We start from the raw sequence: 23,836 nt of genomic DNA, 5'->3' as shown, positions 1-23,836 counted from the left end.
TAGCAAGAACTAAAGACACAGGGGCTATGTTTATGCCAGTAAAATCACACCGTGCCAGGGAATGCTTCCAAGTATCAGTAATTGGTCATCATATTAAAATTGCATTTTACATCACTGGAACTGTCCTGGAAACAGCTTGAACCAAGTTAACTAATGTTCTACTAAAGAATACTCAGACACAGTCCAGGAGTTAGCAAAGGCTAGGGGTCAGCTTGGATGTTTCCAATGGACAATTTGGATATGGCCACCCTGCTCAGAAAGGTCCAACTCTTTAAGGGTAGGAGCACCGGCCATGCTGATGCCAGCTGGCCTCAGCACAAAGAACACTCCAAGGCACAGCTTGTCTACTCCACAGGCATAGCCAAGGAATATAAACCAGCTAGGCAGTGATGAATGCAGTCTTATCTCACCCATGCTAAGGGGTCAGAGGACTCTTGAGTAGTTTTTCATGTTCAGCACACTACTCCTGGTAGTCTCACAGGACAATCACCAGCGCTTGTAGGAGTACTTTGCAGAAACCAGAAAGAAAATACATTATGGAATCATTAGTATAACCACAGTGGATTAAACAGGAGAAATTTACACTACTTTGGCACACAGCATCACACATTTAGTTTCGGCAGGATCCATAAATCAGGTTTATCAAAGAAGCAGAAAGTGCACCAAGCACACATGGCTTCTGAAGCAGCCCAGCATGAAGTCCCAGCTCAGCAATCAGCATTGCAGAGCAAAGGGCTTTTCTTTCCTTCTCTTTTTATCTCCTCAGCTCCAGCATTTGTATTCAAGGAAAAAGACAGACAAGGAAAGGAAGAACAAAACCACAACCCCCAGAAAACAGATAACATAATCCAGCTCTCTGAAGCAGACATGGAGTGTGGTATCTTTTGGTTTGGGTTGTGTCTCATTACCCAGTAATTAGCAGTCCTGCCTCTGCCACAATGTGGATCTGTACTATGGAGAATACCTGCAAATTTTGAAGGACCCAAATGTTTCACAGGGTAAGAGCACAGGCAGGCAAATTCAGAAGGAGCAAAAGAAAATCTGCACAGGCATGCACACTGGGAGAGGAGAATTATTACCTAGACAAGGGAGTTACAACAAAGGCACGCTGCTCAGTGTTACCGTCAACAACAGCATTCCCATTGGGGCACGCTGCTGCTGGCTTGGTCCTGAGGCAGACTTCATCTGTCCCCTGCACTGCCTTAGCTCTGGCAGAGACCTGACTGTATAAACTGCCTTTCCAGACCCTGTGGTGGCAAACAAAACCAACAGCCGGCATGCAAATACTATTTTAGGAAACGGTGTATTTTTCAGAAAAAAATTTCAGCTCAAGATGGGGTGAGAAATTAGCTGAGGAAGGAATAAATGACATTTCAAGCTGATGTTAATGAACAACCAATTATTTTTACTTTTTTCCCTTTAATTGCTCCTTGCATAAGAGCTATATAAACATAACAATTTGTATGAAAGATTCCATTTTCTATTAAGTATGAGATAGAATTTACATTATGAACTAATTGGGAGTTGAGACAGAACACTGCTTGGAATTAAAACTTTCCAGATAAGAAAAAAACAAAAAATGGCAATAAATTATTCTTTATTAGAACAGAGAATAGTTAATAGTGAAAAGCCTGAGGGCTGGATATTTGTACTGCTGTTGTTACAACATACTCTTTAATGATCTAGAAGATTAATTAGACATGGCAAAATTGGCTAACCAATTATTTAAGACGGAAAGACTTTCATGCATTTCAGCAGAATTTAAATAAACAAAGCAGGTAAACTCATTGGCAGGTTAGAATTAAAACAATTAATAACTTTCAGGGTGGTACAAGTCATGATAAACTGAACAGGTTTTGCACAGGTTCTGTGTGGTTCCCTAAAAAAAATCAAGAACTGACTCAGAAAGCACCATGAGAGCATCCGCTCAGTGCCTAGCAACAGTTTGGAAAGCCAAGAAAATGTTTAGTCACATTCATACAACAGGATACGGAAGGAGGACACAGAATTTAAAATTTGCCTCTCCAGTAAAACACTGAATTTGGCTAACTTCCTTAAAAGAAACCTTTCAGAGGAAAGTAAAAATGCTAAAAGCATACAAGCAGCATATGAAGGACTGGGATTTTCTGATGATTCTCTCATTCAAGACCTTTTCTCCCTATCAATCCATTAAGTCTTCCAAGAACCACGTCCTCCTTTCCTGGGACCCTGCCTTTCCCAGAGCTGTGAGCACAATTCTTTGTATTCAGTAAGTATGATAATAGGATAAAGTTTTCTCTATGAAAGAACGAGATTTTTTCTCTTGTGAGTATGCTCAAGAAAAAAAAAAGAAATTTCCTGGAGTCATACAGCTCTTAGAGTGAACTTTCTCTGGTGGAGACCGTAGGGTCTCCCAGAACCCTTTCATTATCATGAACAGGGGAAGAAAGTGTGGTCACAAAGCCTTAACATCACCCAAGAAGCTTCAAAGAACAGGTCTGATACTCAACATCACAGTCCATGGGGAGACTGCAAGCAAAACAACACAGGAGAAACCCCGTGACAGGATGGGATTCCCACTGTCAAGCTGTCTCTTTATCCTATCTTTTATGACTGCAGGCACCACTTGCAAACTTCAAGCTGATGGATTACATCCTAAATGGGGTCAAAAGAAGCACAGAACAATTAGTGGTATTAGTGTGGCACTGCCCTCTGAACCATTAATCTTAGAGCAGGGGCAACAGTCAACAATATTGAAAACAACACACATTTCAGATCCCTCCTGTACATGATCAAATTCTGAAATCCACTAATATGAAATATTAGCAAACTAAACAGTTATGTAAAATTATAAAGAAGGCTTGATATTTACATCAATTGAAATAGCATTCATAGTTGTATTTGCCTGATTAGAGTCACGAGGACACTAATTCTCATCCTGAAAAGCAGAAGCTGATTGCCAGCTGAGATTATGAAAGAATTCCATCTCTTTCCTTTGCCTCACAGCCTACCAGAGTACATCTGCTGGGTACTGATTATCTTTCTAGAAAACAGTATAAGAAAGAATCATTTAATTTATTATCACTGTGGAAGTCAAACTGGTTGAGCCAATGATCTTTCATTATGGTATGATGATTCTGCTGGATAATCCAATACCGCAAACAATGGATAAAACAATCGCAGATGCTTCTTACATTTGTTCTTCTTTCACCTCCTCTCAGCCTCACCTAGAACAGTTCAAAAGGTAAAAGCCATGTCTTGATTTTCACAAATTCTTTACTATGTCAGCTACAGACAGTCTGGATACATTTTTTTCTGGTAGAAAAACTGCAAAAATCTATTCTAGGTCAACGACTTCACTGTCAGTATCATTCAAAGTGTTCAGAAGGCTCAAAGGAGAAAAATAAATCAAAAATAAATCACAAAGTATTGGTATTATGCAAGCTCTCTGAAGAGGTATTGACTGCAATTATTGCAAAGAATTAAAAAGTGGCTTTAATGTCATTCTATTCATGAGTGTTCTTTCTTTGCAACTGATCTCACATACTAAACCCTGCTATAAAAATCAGCATGCACTTCGACTAGATTAAGGACAAAATGACTTCAGATACCTAATGCTGTAGGATATAAACGTGAAGTAATGCCAGTGAAAGGCACACAAATCTCTGCGTGTACAGGACACCAGGCAGAAGAAAGGCACAGATTCTGTATGCTATGATCACAGAGATAAGTATGCCTATTAAAGCAGTTCTATAAACCCCATCAAGCTGACACTACTGACCAGCAGATATGCACGTAAGTGTGAACGTGATTCCTCCTGTGAAGGAAGGATTCGTGAAGCTGCATTGCCTTGGATCAGGTGAGGTGTGCTCGTACACTGCCTACACAATGGCAGTCAGCTGGGGACACCCTCCTCAGGAAAGGCAGGAGGGGTTTATAGAGCAGCAACCTCTTCCCCTGCTCCTGCCTCCTGCAGTGACACGGATCATTAACGGCAGCTGCCATGGGAATGGTGCACTCAAAGGGCAGGAGTGCTGCTCCCTGCACTGCTTCCTGCACTGCCAGCAGGCAGGAGCTGACAGCTGGGGGCAAGAAAGGTATTTTGCCCCAGCAGATCCTCCCATGTTGTCCCTAATGCTCTGGAACAGTTCAAGTGCAGAGGTTTTCACTGTCTGCCAAAGAGGGTGGAGATGAGGGATTCTCCATCCTAGCTCTAACAGCAGGAAAGAGGATCTGTCAGAAACCAATTCTCACCACAAAACAAGCAGCAGGCAGAGCTCTTCTGTCACATGTCAAAAGAAGAACAAACAGGAACTTAAAAATACCTTATTTCCTTTCATATCTAAATTCATCAATATTAGCTCTTACTTTCTTTACGAGCAAAAGTTCAAACATGTATTGAAGCCAAAATGTCAAGCATCCTGAACTATCTGTGTCCAAAAAACAGCTTTCTGGAACCATTTTTCATTTTGTGCAACTAAAACCAATGTAGAGCTTCAGGCAACAAAACCATCCAGGACTGGACCAGAAGCTAAGCAGGAGCCTGTACCACACAAGGCTTGGCTACCTTGTCAAGTCTCACTTCCAGCCTCCCACAAACCAGGGAAAACATCATGCATATCTCAGCTGGCTTGCATAAAGCAGAAAGAAGTCTTTCTGAGCATTTTTTTTTCCATGAAGTTTAAAATGAAAAAAACAATTAAGGACCAAATTCTACCCATTTCTTTCCTCTAATTAGAAATACACATTAGTAAGATACTGCCAACCACACAGTATGCTCTTTATGTATAAATTATAATTATTTTAGTATTATTTTTATTGTAACTTATACAGTATTTAACTGAATATTATTTTATACTTTTTTTGGTCTAGTTTTGACACTAACATACTGGGTCATTTTTTCCATGAAAACTCAGTATCTTAATCCTACAAGAAAAAAAATGAAGAAACTCAAATATCACTCTTTGATAAATGAGATGTATCAGAAGCCAATGATCCCAGTGCACAGTACACTTGACAATGTGAGCTCAACAACAATGAAGAAATACTTTTTTTAGCTCTCTATTTTGTTACAAGGGTCTAGATTGCAACCAGTCTCACTGTAATTTATTTCCTGAGAGAAGACTGCGGGAGCTCTGTGTGAAAATCACTTTATGATTTTTCCTACCTCCATTATTTTCCCATGGAAGCAAGTATTCTATTCCATAACTTATGCAGTAATAATTACACAGACTAAGCTGATTCTAAATGTATACAATACATAAGTTTTATGTGAGTGCTTTCTTTTTTTCCTTTTTCCTTTTGAACTAGAACATCAAACACAGAATATACATAACATTTGCTCTGTGTACCGAAACACAGGAACACATTATTCTCTGTCATAAGGATTTTATGTTTGAAGGTCCCAACTGTAGAAAACCTAATAAAGTATATACTAATTTTCATAGTTTAGTCAGTAGGAACACTCACAGCATGTGTGAGTCTTTGCAGAAATAGTAATGGTATAACTTCAAATGTAAATGTTACACAAAAATATACCCGCCTATAATTACACTACAGTTTCAAACATTCTCTTTTTTCCTAAATAACCTCTCTCAAATAAAAGATTGATCAACCACCCCCAAGATTCTCTGCAGAATCCACATCCCAGAATTATTCCTCAATGTCATGCAGGATCAGCTATGGAATTACAGTGGAAGTGTGCATGCCAACATATAGCACCACCATCTGAGGGCGTGTGCATATATTACCACCCATAGTTTAGTCATGGTTCAAAAGAAGTCAGCTCTGAACTCATTAATTAAAGAATTCAGTTGTACTCCCGAGAGAAGATTTTGAAAGAGAACCAAAAGGTGACTACAGAATGGCTGCTGCTTTTACAATATGCCAAAGATATTTTTGGATTTATTTTGTAGAGTTGAATATTCACTGAAATTAAAAAGCTATTGAAAAACTATGCGACTGCACAGGGTTTTAAACAGCAAACCAGTTCAATTCTAGGGAAACAATGCTCTTATTATGACATTTTATAGCTTTGCACTCACATTCACACAAGTTCAGAAGCGTACTTGCAGTATATGTTACATTTTCTAGTCTGTTCATTATTTTATGGACTTTTACAGGGACACGTTTCAATGAACCACAGTACAGGTGCAAAGAGAAACCCACAGATGGTGCTGGGAGCTCAGTTAATTAATACTGGTTACTTTCCTCAATTTGGCAGCTGTTATCTCTGCTGCATCCAATACCCTCCTCTCCTCTGTGCTGAGGTGGCATCTGAGGGGCCGGAGTGCTCATCTCCTCCTGCTCCAACCCTGGAGCGTGAACACGGTCAGTGTCCCATGGGTGGAGCAAGGAAGTGATCACTGGCAGCAGTTTCCATCTGACCAACACCCATGACCTTCATCATCCCAACTAATACAAACAGCTTGAAGCCCATGAACATCTAGACTAGTGATCAAGAGCAGAGTCATTATCTGTCTGCAACTTCAGCTTATCTTGGTGGTAATATTTTAAAAATCTAAGCCAAAACAAAACTGTAATACTGTATTTGATCCCCCTCTTGGAAGCAAAGGAGAGATCAAAGGAGAGAAGACACAGAGGCCAAAAGCCTCTCATTCTACCTGGGCAAACTGAAAGGCCTGTGAAGGAAGCTAATTAATCTTAAGTATTAATTAAAGTTTCTTTTCCTCCTCTAAAATACTCACCTGACTTTCTCTTTGGTGTTTCTAAGAACAGTTGCAGCAAAATTTTGTGTAACACCAACCAGACTGATGCCATCAACTTCCACAATTTGGTCATTCACTTGGATCCTTTCAGGGAAAAAACACAAAGGCATAAATAATTGTATGAATTCTTGTAAATTTTCAGCAAAACTTAGCATAGAGAGATCTTTCTAGCTTGACCTTAAACAAAAGCTCAGTCATAAAATGATCGAGGTAGATATGAAAAACACATCATTCCTTGCACACAAAAATCTCATAAATCCAGCTTCAAAGTTACCATTACAGTTAATATCATCAATTAATTATCCAGTGTCTTTCCTTGCATAGAAATACAGCAACACAAACTCTTGAATTTGTCATATGAATTAAATTAAATGAGATACTTGAACAGCTCTTATATCATTTTTTCCTAAGCCAATCTTGAAAAACAGCATAAGACATAGCTCTGGCATTTCATGCTAATGGAAAAAAAATGTAGTATTTAACTGAAACAACCTGCTCATCTGTGGAGAAAAGAACTTAAGTATCAGACCCAATTGTGACATACTATCTTAAGATATTTCATCTAACTTGTTCCAAAAAGATGAATTCCCAGTGTAAGCATAATCTTGCTGCACACAACCATAAAACCTTGGACTGCTTTAATGAGGACTCTCTTTTTGAAACCAAACTCCTATTTACAGCTGACACACTGTTTAATGCAGAAAAAGTTAAGACAGAATGAAAGCCATGTTGCCTTTATCTAAAGCAAGCACGGCTACAAAATCCCTACAGCAGGCCCTGGACTCCGGATTACAAACCCCTGGAAGATGACTGCTATACTGTTCTTTAGAAATGCACGATCTCTTAATAGTTTCAAAATAAAAACCAAACAAACACATCCAAAACTAGTCAAAGGGAGCAATTTTCAAGTACTTACATGGATTCTATTGATCCAAACAACACAGTTCACAAAGCAACCAAGAAACAGCTATGAAAAAATCCTACTTAAATTATATGAAAATACCTAAATTACTGTACTTAACATCTTAGGATATATTAAGTGATAAGATTTCTTTTCAAAAAACAAGAGGCTTCAACTGAATGTTGAAGCATTTGGACTTGGAGCACTAATTTCTCTGTCAAGTCTGAGGAAATGCTCTGCAGTTTTACATGTGTTGAAGCAGCATCTTCTGTTCTTTGGATTCCAGCGATGAGTAAGAAGTACAGTTTTTATTCTTTGGCAGCTTCACACTACAGAATGTCACTGTGTTCTAGGCAGGATATCCCTTGAAAAAGGCAGCCTATAAATGCCTATTTTGAAAATCACATTAGGCATTTTAAGTTCAGAATTTTATTTCAATTTTCACTGAAACATTTGAGAAATACAGCACTCACATCAATATTTATCTAATTTTGACCTTTTTTTTTTAAACTTCTAACTCTTATTTTTGTGGCCACTGTTCTCCAAAACTCCTTCCTTTCTATACACACATATACTTTCATTATATATGAGCATACATGTATATCAACACACGATGGGTAGCCTTCCTGTTAGAGCCCACTCCAACAGGGCTCCAGGCCTCCTCTGTCTGTCAAATCTAATTTCAAACACGAATGAAAAATTAGGCTCAGGTTGCCAAAGTCTGAATTATAGAAATTGTATTGCTTTTAGCATTAATAACATTGGTAATTCTTCTGGCAATTATTTTCTAATGTTCATGACATTAAACTCTGCCTGCAGATAACAATGAACTAGCAACTACAGAAGCAAATAAACAAAAATTGAAAAAATTATTTCCACAATTGCTCTGTATGATGAACTGAAAAATTTAATTCGTGCAGAGACATCTTCTAGAGTTCAAGTTAAGAACTGTAATGTTTCAAAACTGTTGCTCCCAATGCTATCAAAATACTTTATGAAGTGAATGACTTATCACTACAATAATCTGAAAGAAGCAGCTATTGATTGATTGATCTAGGAAAAAAAAAATTTTTCATATTCAGTCTAATTTTTCATATTCAGTCTAATGACTGATTTCCTATCTTTCACACTAATAATAACCTCTCCTAATACTTACCAACATGCTTGCCTTTGGATTCATCTTGAAGCACCCTCCTTGGTCAAATACTGGCACACAAAACCTTTAAATATGACAGCTGATTGCTACCTGTTTGTCTACAGCAGCATGAATCAAACCAGTGGTGTTAAATCACTGAAAAACCTCTTTGCACAGATCTTGTATTTCCATGGGAGACAAGTACTTTGTATCATAATTTGATAGGTCTTTCAATAAAAAATAGAGCAACTATCCTACAGATACTGTAACATTTTAAATTGTAGCTTTAGAAGAATCTGGTTGAAGATTGCTATGCGATTATTCAGAATATCTGATGCAACTACTGAAGCAGTTTTATTTTCTGCTTGGAGACTTTGTTTTGCTATCAGTGTTAATGATTAAGTAGGCTTTTCATAAAGATGAAGTTAACAGGACCCTTTACAGTTGATGCACTTTATTATGCAGAACGGTCTGGTCCTGACTGAGAGGATTATATATCCCTTTCCCAAGTGAATGATCAGTCAGGCTCTCAAAGAGAAAACCAGAGTCCTATTTCTCAGCTGACTGAACATTCTGCCAGTTGAAAACCAACACAAATATTAGAATGGTCAAAGAACGATATTATTTTTTCTCAGCTGACAAGCTCCTTTCAGATGCCATCTAGGGAAATGAAAGAAGAGACTTGTGATGGAACATTAACTTCTGTAGCCCACTCAAACATGTGAATAATGAGATGAAAAGAAATTACAGATCATGACAGAGCAGCAGTGAGTGACTGATTTTCAACCAGAGAATTTCACAAAGAATACCAGTCGTGAGCTTAATGCCTTCTAGCTGAGGTCAAGCATACCCTTCAGAAAAACATTCACTTAAATTTAAAGTAATGGATAAAGTCATGACATCTTGAGGTATCAGCTTCATTTCCCTTCATAATTTTTAAACCTATGATAAATCAGTACTTGGCATTCAAATTGAAATCCTATTGCCAAGACCTGTAAAGAGACCTCCAAGCCCAATCTAGAAGACGACATAGTTCAGTAGTTTCAAAGCAATGTTACTAAACTTTGCAACCCCCTGCCTTCTAGAGTCTTTTGCTTAAATTTTTGTGGGGTTTCCACACCAGAACAATTTTTTGCCTGGCCAAAAAGTTAGAAGTGTTCAACAAGGAACATGCTACTGCAATATATTTTCTGGAATACATCATCAGCACCTTAAGAGTTTATTCCCACTCTTATTTATAAACAATATTTTCATATTGTTAATGACAAATATAACAACACATTAATGGTTAAAATCAGGAAAGAAGAATGCAGATAAGCTGGTTTAATTGCTTACATATCAGAGAAGTAGTATTTTATTGGCAAGAAAATTTACAAAGTTAAGCACTGGGACAAACTGAAAAATTGTAAGGGTTGGAAGATTTTTAAGAATCTTTTTCATTATTAAATGATTGCATAGTAAAGTTTTTTTTCTATCTCTCAATGAGAAGAGCTTGACTTGGTTTTGGCAGGTATTGTATAATACACAGATTGGCAGGTGTTGTAGAATACACAGTTAACTGTGCCCCATATGATATGAAATATTTTATGTTGAAAAAGAATTCTTTAGCTTGCACATACCAAATAAATAATTCTAGAAGCAAGCAGGTTGTATATGAGCACAGAGGACTACACACACCAATTCCCTTCTTTAGTGGGCAAGGTTTATCATACAGCTTCCTATTCCAATTAGTTCGTGTACTTTCAGTGCTGTAGGTGTGAAAACTGAGCCCCAGAATAGAAGACTATCCAAAATAAGAAATATAAAGTAACAGTCTGTGTTAGTAAAGTTGAAAGCAGTGTATTTAGTAAAAGTTTAAACATTCAGATACACTAATGATTTCCTTAATCACAAAATAATCAAGGTTGGAAAAGATCTTCCAAGACCATCCAGTTCAGCCATCAACTAAGCAGCTCAATCACTCCTAAACCACATCCCAAGTGCCATACCCAGATGACTCTCCAACACCTTCAGAGACAGTGACTCCACCACCTTTCAGGGCAACTTATTCCAATGCCTTTTCCAGTTAAAAAAGCTGTAATATTTTATCTGAACATCACCTGACACAACTTAAGGCCATTTCCTCTCACCCTTTCACTTGAGACATGTCAGAAGAGACTGACCCCCACCTGGTTACAACCTCCTTTCCGGTGGTTGTGGAGAGTGATAAGGTCACCCTCAAGCCTCCTTTTCTCCAGGTTAAATACCTCCAGCTCCCTCAGATGCTCCTTGTAAGACCTGTGTTCCCGACCCTTCACCAGTTCCCCTTCTCTGGTCACACTCCAGCACCTCAGTGTCTTTCCTGCAGTGAAAGGCCCAGAGTGGACACAGCACTCAAGGTGGCCTCACCAGTGCCAAGTACAGGGAGACAGTCACTGCCTGGGTGCTGCTGGATATGCTACTGCTGGTCCAGGCCAGGATACCTTTGGCTTTCTTGGCCACCTGGGCACATACTGGCTATCCAGCTGCCTGTCAACCAGTACCCCAAGTCCTTTTCTGCTGAGCAGCTCTCAAGCTGCTCCTCCCCCAGCCTGTAGCCCTGCCTGGGGCTGCTGTGACCCCAGTGCAGGACCTGGCCTTTTGCCTTGGTGAACCTCATGCAGCTGTCCTCAGCCCATCGATCCAGCCTGTCAAGATCTCTTTGTAAGGATATCATACGCAGAGACACCAAATAATCCAATGTTGAACTGAATTATTTTTTGAAGTATTGTGTATCTAAAGTTTGTTTGAAGCCAAGAGAACAGGTGGGAGCTCAACACCTTAAGAATCAAAACTACCTTCAAAAGTGTCACGGAGTTTGGAATCAGCAGCCTTACTCATGCTAAAGCATCTGGGTTCTCAGAAGTCACAAACACGTATCTTTGGCCAATTTGTTCTTCTTCAGGAGTTTAAACTCATGGTACCAATTTAGTGTCTTTTCATAACCACATCAGGTATTTGGACCTTACCAATGACACTGATGAACTTTAGAGCTTGCATTACCACGACAAAAGTTAAGCAAACAACTATTCCCTACGAAAATCATAATTTATAGTAACTACTGATAACATTTCCAAATACAAAGTCTAGTTTACCTGCCATCTCTTTCTGCTGTCCCACCCTCCGTTACCGTTTTGACAAATATTCCCAGTTTTTCAAGTCCTGCATCAGCTCCAACTCCCATTCCAATAATGCTTATGCCAAGTCCATCTTCATCTGTGAAAGGGGCAAGAGAAAGAAGAAATTTCTTACATTTATCTGTACAGTTATTTGCTAGGTAAGCATCCATGCTTTGGTTCCTCTTGGCTTTCTGTATCAATAACACTAATATTATTTTGCTTCCTTTTAAAAAAACTATTTGACTACCATTTTAATTACACACAAAAAGTATCATCTGCAGCCTCATGAGGAGCTTAGAACAACAGACAAGATTTTACTCCTCCAGTGAAGAATGAACATATCACATCAAACACTGTGTAAAATCATGTTAACGGAGTGTCACCAAACAATTCTCTTAAGAAGATAAAAGCTGCCTGTCTCTGAGCTGCTTCTTTAATTCCTCACTGAACAATTCCTGAAATCCAAAAAGTCAAGGTGACTACAACCAACTCATGGAAATTCAAGATAGACTCTGTAGGCATGTGTAGACATCCTCAAACTTGTAGGTCAGCATCACAGGAAGTGGGAATGACACACAGACATGATACCTTTTTCTAGTTCGACTGGGAAGAGCTCCAACTTTTCCACACGCTTCTCAAGTTCATATTCAGCTGATGCAGCCACTGGGTCAACTTCATCATTTCTCCTGTCATAGTCTTCATTAGAGTATGTATTGAAAACCTGTGGAAATAAATCAAAAATCATTCAGTGCCCACTCCAGAAAAGACTTCCAACTACTACTACTACTACAAAAGACTTTTACTTTTGTGCTGTGATATTGCAATGTTTGAAAAGGCTTTTACAAGACAAATTTCTCCTGCTCATTCAAACTTCAGGTTTTGAAATTTGTGCTTTTTTATTCGAGGAAGCACAAGTACGGTTGCCAAAGTCAACTGAGTGTAAGTTTCTATTGCTTTTGACTATACATTCAAAAGGTGACCCTTAATGTCTACGTTGGTCTATGCATATAAATAATTAAAGTAATTAATTTTACTCATTAAAAATGCACTATTAGTAAGCATTAACAGAGTCAAATACATTGAAATTATATCTGTATAGTGTTTCTGTATTAGTCTTTAGGCTCTATGAAGTTCCAGTTCACATTCATCCAAACAAAGCTTGACCTGAAGGTTACTAATCTACATTTACATCACCTATGAATATCATGGAGATTATGTTCCATATTATTTATTAACTTTTTTAGAGCAGCAATATGCACAGCCATTGGAATTTTTTAAGCTAACCAGACTTACAGGTTTATTTCATGTCTAAAGCAGTAATTTAACAGTGACTGCATTGACCTGATTATATTATTTACGCTACTTACTATCATAATTTCAACATGGTCTTCAACCAGTGATTATTCAGACCTTCAGAAACATTAGTCAGGAAAAGCATATTTTCATAATTTAGAGATTGGAGTTTGCCAGCCTAATTCATTAAACTGTCTGCACTTGGCAGTAAGGAAAGAATATGTATTACTAGCGGTAATAATTTTACTAAGCTTCAGTCCCATGGATATATCATATTCATCACTTCAAATAAAGGAAAACAACTTCCCACATTTCCTCTTCCTCTTTTACAGACAGCCTACAGAAGACATCATTGCGTAGCCACGCTTTCCTTTACCACTGTTGCTCTTACAATATAGAACACTGCACCCTGCTACATAGCTACACAAATATTCCAAAGTTCTCCAGAAGCCTGCTCTTTTACAGCCCTGCTTGGAGGCTCTGTCATGATGCCCCTGGATGGGGCACTCCAGCTGCCTGCCCAGTGCAGTGACAGGAGCTGGGTCATTGCCACCTGAGGTTTCACCGGCCCGAAAAGCTGTTAGTACACATTCATTTCTTTTAAATAGTAAATATATTAAAGTTAAAATACAAAAAATACTTTAAAATACTACTGGAAGTCTATTAACTATGTTATGGCTACCACAAAGTTAACAAAAAGCCCTCTCAGCTTTACATGAATAGTGGTTGAAACAGAAAAGTCATCAGTGACTCAATGAGAATTTTAATACCCATTGATGTGGGTATTTCACATCGATGTGAAACAATTAATTTTCTCTTCCAAGAAGACTGAGATGATAAACGTTTTACAAGAATTCACAAACCTATCTCACATGGATTTTTAGTCATTATGATGCAAGAAAAAGACTGCTTTAACTAAATTTTGCTCTTAGAAAGCCTTCATAAATACATGCAAAGCATAAGTAAAATAGGACCCACAATGCTGCCCAATGCTGCTGAACGTTTTATGCTGCTTTAGTATCTGTAAGATTGGAGAAAAGACACAGATTGAGAAACAAGTAATGCAGTTCAAGACCACCATTTCTAGCCTGACTAAAAATAGAAAAAAACAGCTGGAAGAGTCCACTCAACAGCAATGAAAAAGTGGTACAACTTCCCTGTTGTGATTCCCTTCTCTGTGATTTGGTGTGAAAGGCAGCAGGTTTTATCCACTAAGGGTTCCAAGATCAAGTTCAACCTCATTCATGCTGAAATCAACCAAAATAAGGATCAATGAATAGAGTGAGACACAACTAAAACATTACTGAGCTAAGGTTTGACCATAAACCTTTAGGTTTGAAATGCAGCAGACATGCAAGTAAGAACAGGTTAAAAACAGCTGTGAATTTAGCTTGAATCATCTCATTTATTAATATGATGAGAGAGACCCGTGCCTCAAATGTGAACAGAGATGAATTGCATGAAGGTAAAGGAAGATACTGCTTGCTGGAGACAAAGAACAGCTGAGAGAGAGATATAGGAGAAAATTATGTCACAAAATGAGTATATTTACTTCTGGATTTATTTTCATCATGATAACTGGCACCATTCTTCTCCTTGTGTTCAATGACTGGCATGAGAATATTGTCAAAGCAGGTTTAGATTTGTTGCAAAATGACTGGATGTGCTTGAGGATAATTTTCTTTGAAAGCATCAAATCATATACTGTATTTTGGTTTGGGATGATCTTTCTTGAATCAGATTAGACAGAAGATACAGCTTCTTGGATTGTGCTCACTATTTTGAAGTATTTTAATAATACCACTGAAAGGAAACTAAATATACTGTTAGTGATTAAAAGTTATCATTATGTCTCCAAATACATCACACCCCTCTTACCTAGTACCTCACCTAAGCATTCACTCTGAGATTGTAGATCCCTGACTGCACAAAGCTCTGTGTTTCCTACCTGGCATTAACTTACTGTCTTTTGTACACTGGTCATATAACTTTGCCCACTGCCTTTAACAAGGTAGTTGAGTCCCCCTGAAAAGGGGAAGAAGAAGGACATTCTTGCATGTCATTTATCTCATTTTGTGCAATCACATTTGATGGTTGACTGATTCTATTAAATGAATCTCTGGGTATTAAACTGAAGTAAAGAAAATTTATGCTTGGAAATTTTCTTTCTTTGTGAAACAGTCTATCCACCAGAGTAATGAACTGCTTGCTCAGTACAGTCATGAGAACTGTCACTCAAGATTTTACTGCACTAAAAATAAGATAAGCATTTATAACTTCTTCCTCACAGTACGGTTAACTTGATTTAAGTAGAACTATTTCACCACATCTGCTGCTGAAGTGTTTTCCAGAGTGCGTGTGGGATTTCAGACTCATTGGAATTCTCCCATTCCCTGTCATTTGACAGATTTGGTTTTGCTGCCACTCTGGCCAAGTAGCCAGTACAGAAAAGTCACAACTACAGAATATGCTGAGTTGGAAAGGACCCACAAGGATTATAGAGTCAACTCTGGGCCCTGTATAGGACCATCGATCCCCAAGAGCCACATCACAAACCATTACTTAAAAAGCAAGCTCTTTTTCCACGATATCCAATATAGTATCTAAATCTCTGATTTTACCACTACAGGTATTTAGGAAAAAAAAAGTTTTCATAGAATTCACTTGTGACATTTTCTAGGATTTAAAACAGCACTTGTAGAAAACAAAAAGCCAACAGTGGTGACACATTGAAACAAGCCCTGAAGAACTGCTGTTAATAGAACATACTTCTGTGTTCCCTAAAGTGACAGAAAAAGGGGTCATCAGTGATTCATCCAGCACCAATATAGTAACAAACTGTAACACCAAAGAAGCAGGTATAATTGTTAGGCACCCTGGGTGGTATTCCCAGGGAAATCATACATATACACACACAGATCATTTGCTTCTCTTTGGCAGAGCACAAGCTAGAGAAGACATGTCACTAAATATAAAAATACGTTGCTGACTAATTCAGAAAAAAAACCCTATATTTTGTTTTAGTACTTCATCTTTAGGAGTAAGATCAGAAGGATAAAAACTGATTATTCTTGAAAAAAGGCAAAGTTGCCTAAGTTTGGGGTGCTTTCCCATAGCTCTTACCTACCAATAATTTACAGAATTTAGCTAACAGTAACCAGTAGGTAGTGACAAGGTTTTTTTTTATTTTTTTTAAGCAAGTCAGAATGGAGACAACTCCAAAGAATCACATGGGCTAACCAGGTTGGTGCTACATAAACCACATTTAGTGCTGCATACTATAAACTGTGCAACATGAAAACTGTCGTATCTGACATAAGGCTGAGAGAATTGGAGTTGTTCAGCCTGGAAAAGAGAAGGCTTAGGGGTGACACAACTGTAGCCTCCAACACCTGAAGGGAACCTACAAAAAAGATGGAGAGAGACTATTTACAGGAGCATGCAGTGACAGGACAAGGAGGAAGAGATTCAAACTGCAAGGGAGTAGATTTAGAATATCTACAATGAAGCACTGAGGATAACCCCTCTGGCTGTGCTGAAGAAGCTAAATGAGGAAAAGAAATCACAATTTGACCATTACCTTCTGCTTTAAAATCTTTCTACAGCATAGCTTCAGGGACGAGAGGAAGCTCTGGTAATGTCTGAAATTGGTGACTATTTTTTTAAAGTTTTTTCTCTGCAAAGTGGTTGCTTTGTCACAGTGAAAGGCAGTGAGTCAGTGAGGAGGCTTCACCAGCTCTCCTGGCTTCATGCTCCCCTACAGCCTGTGTGGGCATCAGCCGTCACCAATGCTTTGGCAGGGAAGCATCCAGGAGACAAATCCTCCCAGGAAGCAATTGCAGGAATGAGACACAGATGGGAATTAGACATCAGCAATACTGAAAGAAACTGCATATCTAACATCAAATCCATGCCTGGGGTTTCCCTCAGAAAGCTCTTCAAGAGAAAGATCTGTTTTCAGTCCTGAAACTCTGGCAAAGAGACCCGCACAGCAGTTTTATGTTTCTAAAATCCTAAAAGTATCTGGGCCCCAGACGTCTCCATTCCAGAGAGACCTCTCCACACATATGACAAGCCAGGAGCAGCTGCTGTGATACACAGACAAACTGTTCAATTTGTTGGGGTAAACTGGAAAATATTCTCTCTGTATACTCTTGTTTTAGACAAATGGGACAAGTTATCAAGTCTTCTACCTGTTGGAACATCATGAAGACCACTGTAGTAGAAAACCACAGTGCCACTGTCCTGCAGCAGTGCCAACACACCTCAGTTTGGATCCATACACCGCTGTGTACTACAGCATGTCCTAAACCCAAACTGTGCCACAGGGGCATTTCCTGGTGGGACACAAACGTTAAAATGCAGGGGCTAACCACAGACATTCATTAGACCTGTGACATGAGGATGCATTTACTTCATGGTATAAGTAGTTAAAGAACCAGCCAGACTCCTCTGTTGGGCTTCTTTCACTGCAGCCAGTATCTTAGATTTTACACACTGCAGTTTTGGGCCAAAACACAGAACCAAAATTGTCTATGGGGTATTTTTCATAGCAGAAAAATACAAAAACACTGTAAATGAGATGCGTGCCCCACCTAAACACTTCATGTTATTACTTAGTTAAAACAGGTCAGAGTAATTAGCAAGTAAAAGTAAGCCCTGTTATTGCAGAGTAAAACCTCAGCTCACATGGAACATGTACCTCTACTAGGGCTGCTGTGTGTTTGTTTTAATAAGTGAGTGAACAGCAAGGTGCAATGAAACCTGGAGCTGACAAAGATGTCCAGACAGCCTTATCTGAACATTCCTGCTTTTTTTTGGTTGGTGTTTTGTTTGTTTGGTTGGTTTTTTGTGTGTGGGGTTTTTTGTTCAGTTGGGTATTTTTGTTTGTTTTTGTTGTTTTTTGGTTTTTTTTTAATACAGTGGTGAGTTACAGTTCCATGCAGATTTTTCTTTCTCGCTTTTTTTTTTTTTTGTCATAACCATTAATACCAATGGGAAATTGAAATACTGTCCTGTTCTATATTAATGGTACAGGCTAAACAATTTTCAGTCAATTCTCTTTGATGAGTTTTGCAGACCTGGGTCTAAATCTTCTCTGATAGTGGGTTGGTTTTTCTAATGCAACAGCGTGGATGCAACAGTGTAATGGGAGGTATAAGTGACTAGTGAGGTGGCTTCCCTGAGTCTTACTGATCATACAAAAATCCCAAGGAGACTTTTTAAGTGTTGTGTACTTCACAGGGGTACTTCATATGTAATTAATTCTTTTGTCTGATCTTGCCTTATTTTAAACTCTACTTTGCACTACTGTAACTTACCAACAAAAATGTACTTTGCAACTGCTGCTATTTTTGGTCAGTTATTGACTACTTAGATATAGAGAATAAAAATCATGAAGAAAAAAAAGCTTTGTGTTTTTCACTACAGTAGTGTGACAAGTGCAGGAAAAGAGCCCAGTGACAATCCTGCATTCCCATTAAGTTCAGGGTTCCTCCAAAGGTCCCTCCTGCCAGACTTTCACAGATCCTTGAGAGATTAGAGATGTGGGTACAGCCATTTAACACCTTTGTATTTACTGCAGTGTGGTACTGACCTAAAAACCTGAATGTGTTTAGCTGACTTTTCCTGCTTCAGGGAAAAGTAAAAACATTTGCCTACACCTTGAGAGTATCTCCATCCAGCAGAACAAAGAAGCTGTTGCAACAAGAGCACTCCATGTTATACAAAAAAAAAATACAAAAATATGAACAAGAGTATTGAAGAAGAACATGAATCTCCAATATGACACCAAATATATTTTATCACTCTTTTGACAGTTCCCTCTATTGCCAAGGTAACAAACTAGCAAGCTCAACAATTCATTGTATCTTTGAACATTTAAATAAGCACATAAAGGAGAATGTTTGAAGTGAGCAGAGTTTGCCAATTAATTAAAATATAGTACAGGCTCAAATCTCGACTCAGGTGTCCAAACAACTCTAAACAGAGAGGACAGCATGAAGCAAAGTTCCAGATTCTGTCCCTAGACATTTATTCCTGAATCTGCTGCAGTATTTCTTCCAGATCCAGATCTTCCAGATTGGCACTGCTGCCAATCTACATCCTAACTGATGGTGCTATTTTTCTTCTGCCTTTAAGTGTGGCACATGAGGTAGCCAAGAGCAAATGCTGTTTCTGGTACCAGTTAGTACCATACAGTAGCAAAGTCACCATGAATCAACAAATCAGTGTTTCTTCTCCCAGCAATCTCACACTCCCTCAGCCTACAAGTCAAGAGGTCTAAATGCAGAGTAAAAGTGCCACAAGTGTTCTCAGAGGTGAATACTTGAAACAAAATATTGACTATGCATAAAACATTCTATTTAAAACAAATCTCAGCAGGGATAAATTGAGTAACTTGCATACTCACTAAAAATGACCCAACCAAAAATTTCATAAGTAATTCCTTTTATTCCCTCACAGATGCTACATATGTTAAGAAAATATTTCAAAGGAAAACAAGGACACAAAAAAGTAATCACATGCATTAATTCAGAACACTTGCTGTGTAAACTATAAAGAGATAATTCATCCAACCTAAGTTTTATTGTGAAATTATAATACTTTATAAATGGAACAAAAATTAATACAATTCTTTATAAACACATATATAGAAAATCTTTTAAATGTGCTATAAATAGTACACATTGCTATCTATCTCTTTACTTAAAGCAGAGAAGAAAGCAGAGGTGGAAGGAAAGAGCTAGATGGAAACAGTCTGCCTTGGTGTCTGATTTTCTCAATATCACATCATCAATACAAATCCTATTGGGCTTTTTAAGGGTGCAAAATTGCAACTTTCCCAAAGGTTTTCTATGACTCTCTCACATACCTTGTCTCATTCCTAGGAGCTATGGCATTTGGTACTAATTGCCCACCTTACCAATACTCCTGCAGACACAGCAAAGGCTGGGGGAGAGGGAGAAGGATCTCCAGTGACAGAAACCAGAAGACTTTATTTACACCCTTGCCTCAGTCCAAGGGATAAAAAGCAAACATACTTCCAAACCAGACCATAGCACAAATCTCTGAAGTTGTCCCACCATCATTTTTCACAATCACTAAGTTCTTCCAAAAATCTCAAGAGAGGTTTGAATTTTTTTTTTAATGAGAAGTTCTTAATGAATTCTTTAACTGAGATTACTAAAAATAATGCTTACAATCTTAAGATGAATGGGGGAAATTCTATTATATTCTACTAAGAAAAACTCAGGAGATGTAATAAACTCTTATTGAAACATATACTATTAATTATACGAGTACATGGCTTATGGGTTAAAGAATAGCCAAGTATGACATTCAGTATTAGACAGCCCTTCAAACAGTCTCCTGTACAGGGTAAACATGCTTCCACAATTTCAGATGGCACATGTCACAGAGGGTATCTATTTAGTTTCTAGTACAAGCAGATATTCTTCTACAGTAACAAAAACGCTTATGATTCTCTAAAGGAATCTAAAGCCTTTAGTAGCCTATTGCTGCATTCACATTAACATCACCATGCAGTGGTGTAAAAGAGACCCATTAGTGGGGTGTTGCATTAATTTGGTAGGAGTTTTGCAGCCCTACAGCCTGTTAATGCCATTGCTTGTGTATAAAAAGGGACAAACAGGCGGAGTGTAAGAGGATTAACAGAAAAGCTTCTGTAATACAGCAAAAGGTCTGCTGAGTTTTGTAAACATCTTTCAAACAGAAAGTGCCATGCCACGTTCTCAGTGCTAGACCACTACTCAATTACTTTATATTGTAGACTTAACAATTCCTTAATTGCACCTGCAGGCAGAATTCATTTTGGCTTGACTGCATTTTTCTAATGATAGTTTCACATTCCCACTGTTTAGTACAATGAATTGCATTCTAGTAAGATGTAAAACTGCCTAGAGTAAGCAAAGGAATGTTTATCCATTAAGCATCCATACCTAGTGTATTACATTACAGTTAATCACACCACTGCTTCAAAAATGAGAGAGTCTCTGTTTCCAGAGGAATTCAGCCTTTCTAATGCTTCCTAATATGGTAGGTGGGGTAACAGACTCTAACACAAGCCAAGAACAGGCGTTCCCAGGTCTGACAGCATAACTGGTTCAAACACATCAGCTCTAAGTGCAATTTAAAATATGGTATTAATGCAGCAAGAAACAGAAGGTTACAAATGTGCACACAAAGTATATCCTAATGAATAGACAAAGAGAATGATGGATCATGGGGATAAGCTGGTATTAATGAATAATGCTAGCTTGGGATGAGACTACAGTAATAATGCCACAAAGTGGGGATTCAAGATAAACACTTTTAAAGTGACTCAATTGAACACTATTTTTGGACATTTTTCAACTTCAACATTTGCTATGACATCAGGCACAAAAGATACTCCCCCCTTGAAAACAATAGCAAAATTAATTTCATCAACCCCAAGGGAAGTCTCTGTTACAGCTGGTTTTCACTCTACCTTGTGTACTGCGGAAAAATTAATTAAAAATTAACAGAGAAACCACAATGAGTTTTGCTCACCTGAAGAATTCACACAATTCTATTCTTTGTGCCTAAATTTACTGCATAAATTCAAATTTATCACAGGCATTATCTATACTGTATATTATCTATACAAATCTGTGCCTGATTTGAAGTTTTGGAGAACCAAATGCAAAGTGCAACACCCACTGCTAAGGGGAATTGGAAGGATCCAATTATACATGAGCATTTTGGGATTGGGGTTTCGTTTTAAAGAGTTTTGGTCTATTTTTTCCCCACAGGAACACCTTGCTTTACTGTTTTGGTATTGACCAAACATCTCTCTGTGCACTCCCTTAACAGTCCCTGCACGCTGCCTTTGGGCAGAGTGGCAGGTAGGGCACCATGTCCTTAGACCTCTGTCCCGGCATTAAATGTGAGCTCAATGGTGTTCCTGCCACATGCCAGCAGCAGAGATGCCTGTGGAAGCTGGCAAACTCATGGACTTTCAGAACTTACTTAAGCCCCCTGTGCTTTCTGTTTTCCAGATGCAACTTCTTGACCTGCTTCAGACAGAAAAGAGAAGCTCGAGACAAACATTTCACCTTCGTGAGGAAAACTGAAATACAGGGCGCGGTTTTCTGTCCAGGTTTCTGTCCTCCAAGCAGAGGAGGGACAGTGCTGTTTATCCTGTGCACAGAACTATGAAAGCTACGGAAGAACCTCTCTGTATGTTGTGCTGATGCAGGGAAGAGAGCAGGGGCATCTCTGACTTCAGTTACTCCAGCAGCTGAAGTGTGCAGCACACAGCTGGTATCGCTGTCACTCACAGTAACTGTATTTTGGCTACAAACAGCTGCACATTTCTTTTAGAAGTAAAACAGACACCATTTAGCAGAAGCTGGACATACTCCAGACAGCAGATTAAAATGGGTGTAATCTGTGTATGACAGGCTATAAAGCCAATACAGTAAGCCTTTCAGTTATCTTAGCATGATTTTAATGGGTACCCCATTGTAGTAAAGTGAATGAAGAAAACATACCAAATATCTCTATAAAATATTTTTCAATCAGCTAGTGTTCATCATCTAAGGAAACTGGCAAGGATGTGACTCTTGCCTAAAATAGGAGCTGTGAATGAACAACTAGAGGAAGACAGCAAATGAATCTTACAAAACTTTGCTGGAATATATTCACACATACCACCTTAGCTATTTTTATGAATCCCTAAGTTAAAAAAAATAAATTTACACACCCAAGTTTTTTAGAAGCCCATCTTCTAAAATACTATTTTGTAATTGTGGTTTCAAGAATACCCATCAATACTGAAAGGCTTCTTTTCTTGGGCATGACTATTGTTCTTAATCAACCCTCTGTAGATCAAACTTAAGGAAAAAACAGGAAACAATTCAAATAAGCCCTTACAAATCCCTCTTTAATATTACTAACAAAAGGCTAGTACTGTCAATAAAAACATTTATGATAATGTTAGCATTCACTGGAAAACTGCAGGACAATTAGTACAAAGTATATGTAACTCCTCTCTGCTTTTTACCTCTGGAAAAAATCCAACGGTGAATAAAACCACTGTCCTGGATGAGGGAGTTGGATACAAGTAGTGTGGGAAAATAAACATATGGTTGGACATCAAAACAGACAAGCTGGTAAAACTTCAATCACACAAATTTTAATTTTAACCTCACTGTTACTGATTAAACACTCTAGAATTCAAAAAAAAAATCTTAACAAAAGAGCACCTTTTCATTGCAAACAAAATCATTGGAAAATAGCATGAAATGACAAATTTTGAAAGTCCTTTCTATAGTACTGGTAAACTAAGTAACCACAAACACAGTATTATCTATAATCAGATAAAGTTTTAGCTTTCAATTCCTTGCAGTTAAGTGTTCAAAAGGATGCTATCAACCATTTTAGTCTTGACGGCGAGAAACGTTTTCACAGATTTTCAAGAGTAAAACCAATAAAAGTGCATGCCAGAAGGTAAAGAATTATCCAAACATGTTCATTGCTCATAACCAACTACATCAGCCCCAGAAACAAAGCAGCTTCACAAAGGCAATCCTGCAGCTTGAGCACAGGAGTCATTCCACTCTCAGGTGTGAAAGCTGAGCCTCAGAGCCACACATGGGTGAGGTAGACAATCCTCCTG

At 38.3% G+C, this 23,836-nt stretch overlaps 1 protein-coding gene across 6 annotated transcripts in view; it reads right to left on the bottom strand.

The window, feature by feature from the left end:
• The window catches only part of PPP1R9A (protein phosphatase 1 regulatory subunit 9A), a 131,355-nt gene that overhangs the window by 50,351 nt on the left and 57,168 nt on the right, over positions 1 to 23,836 (bottom strand). For all 6 annotated transcript variants that reach the window (XM_038129513.1, XM_038129512.1, XM_038129515.1 and 3 more), the window contains exons 3-5: positions 12,469 to 12,601; positions 11,857 to 11,977; positions 6,687 to 6,791 (exon numbers count right to left, since the gene is read on the bottom strand). In XM_038129513.1, coding sequence (XP_037985441.1) covers positions 6,687 to 6,791; positions 11,857 to 11,977; positions 12,469 to 12,601 — 359 coding nt within the window. The remainder of the gene's footprint in view (positions 1 to 6,686; positions 6,792 to 11,856; positions 11,978 to 12,468; positions 12,602 to 23,836) is intronic.

The sequence above is a fragment of the Motacilla alba genome, chromosome 2 (assembly GCF_015832195.1).
Source record: "Motacilla alba alba isolate MOTALB_02 chromosome 2, Motacilla_alba_V1.0_pri, whole genome shotgun sequence".
Taxonomy (NCBI): Eukaryota; Metazoa; Chordata; class Aves; order Passeriformes; family Motacillidae; genus Motacilla; species Motacilla alba.
The sequence above is the reverse complement of the archived record's forward strand: the minus strand, read 5'-3'. Positions and strand labels throughout refer to the sequence as shown.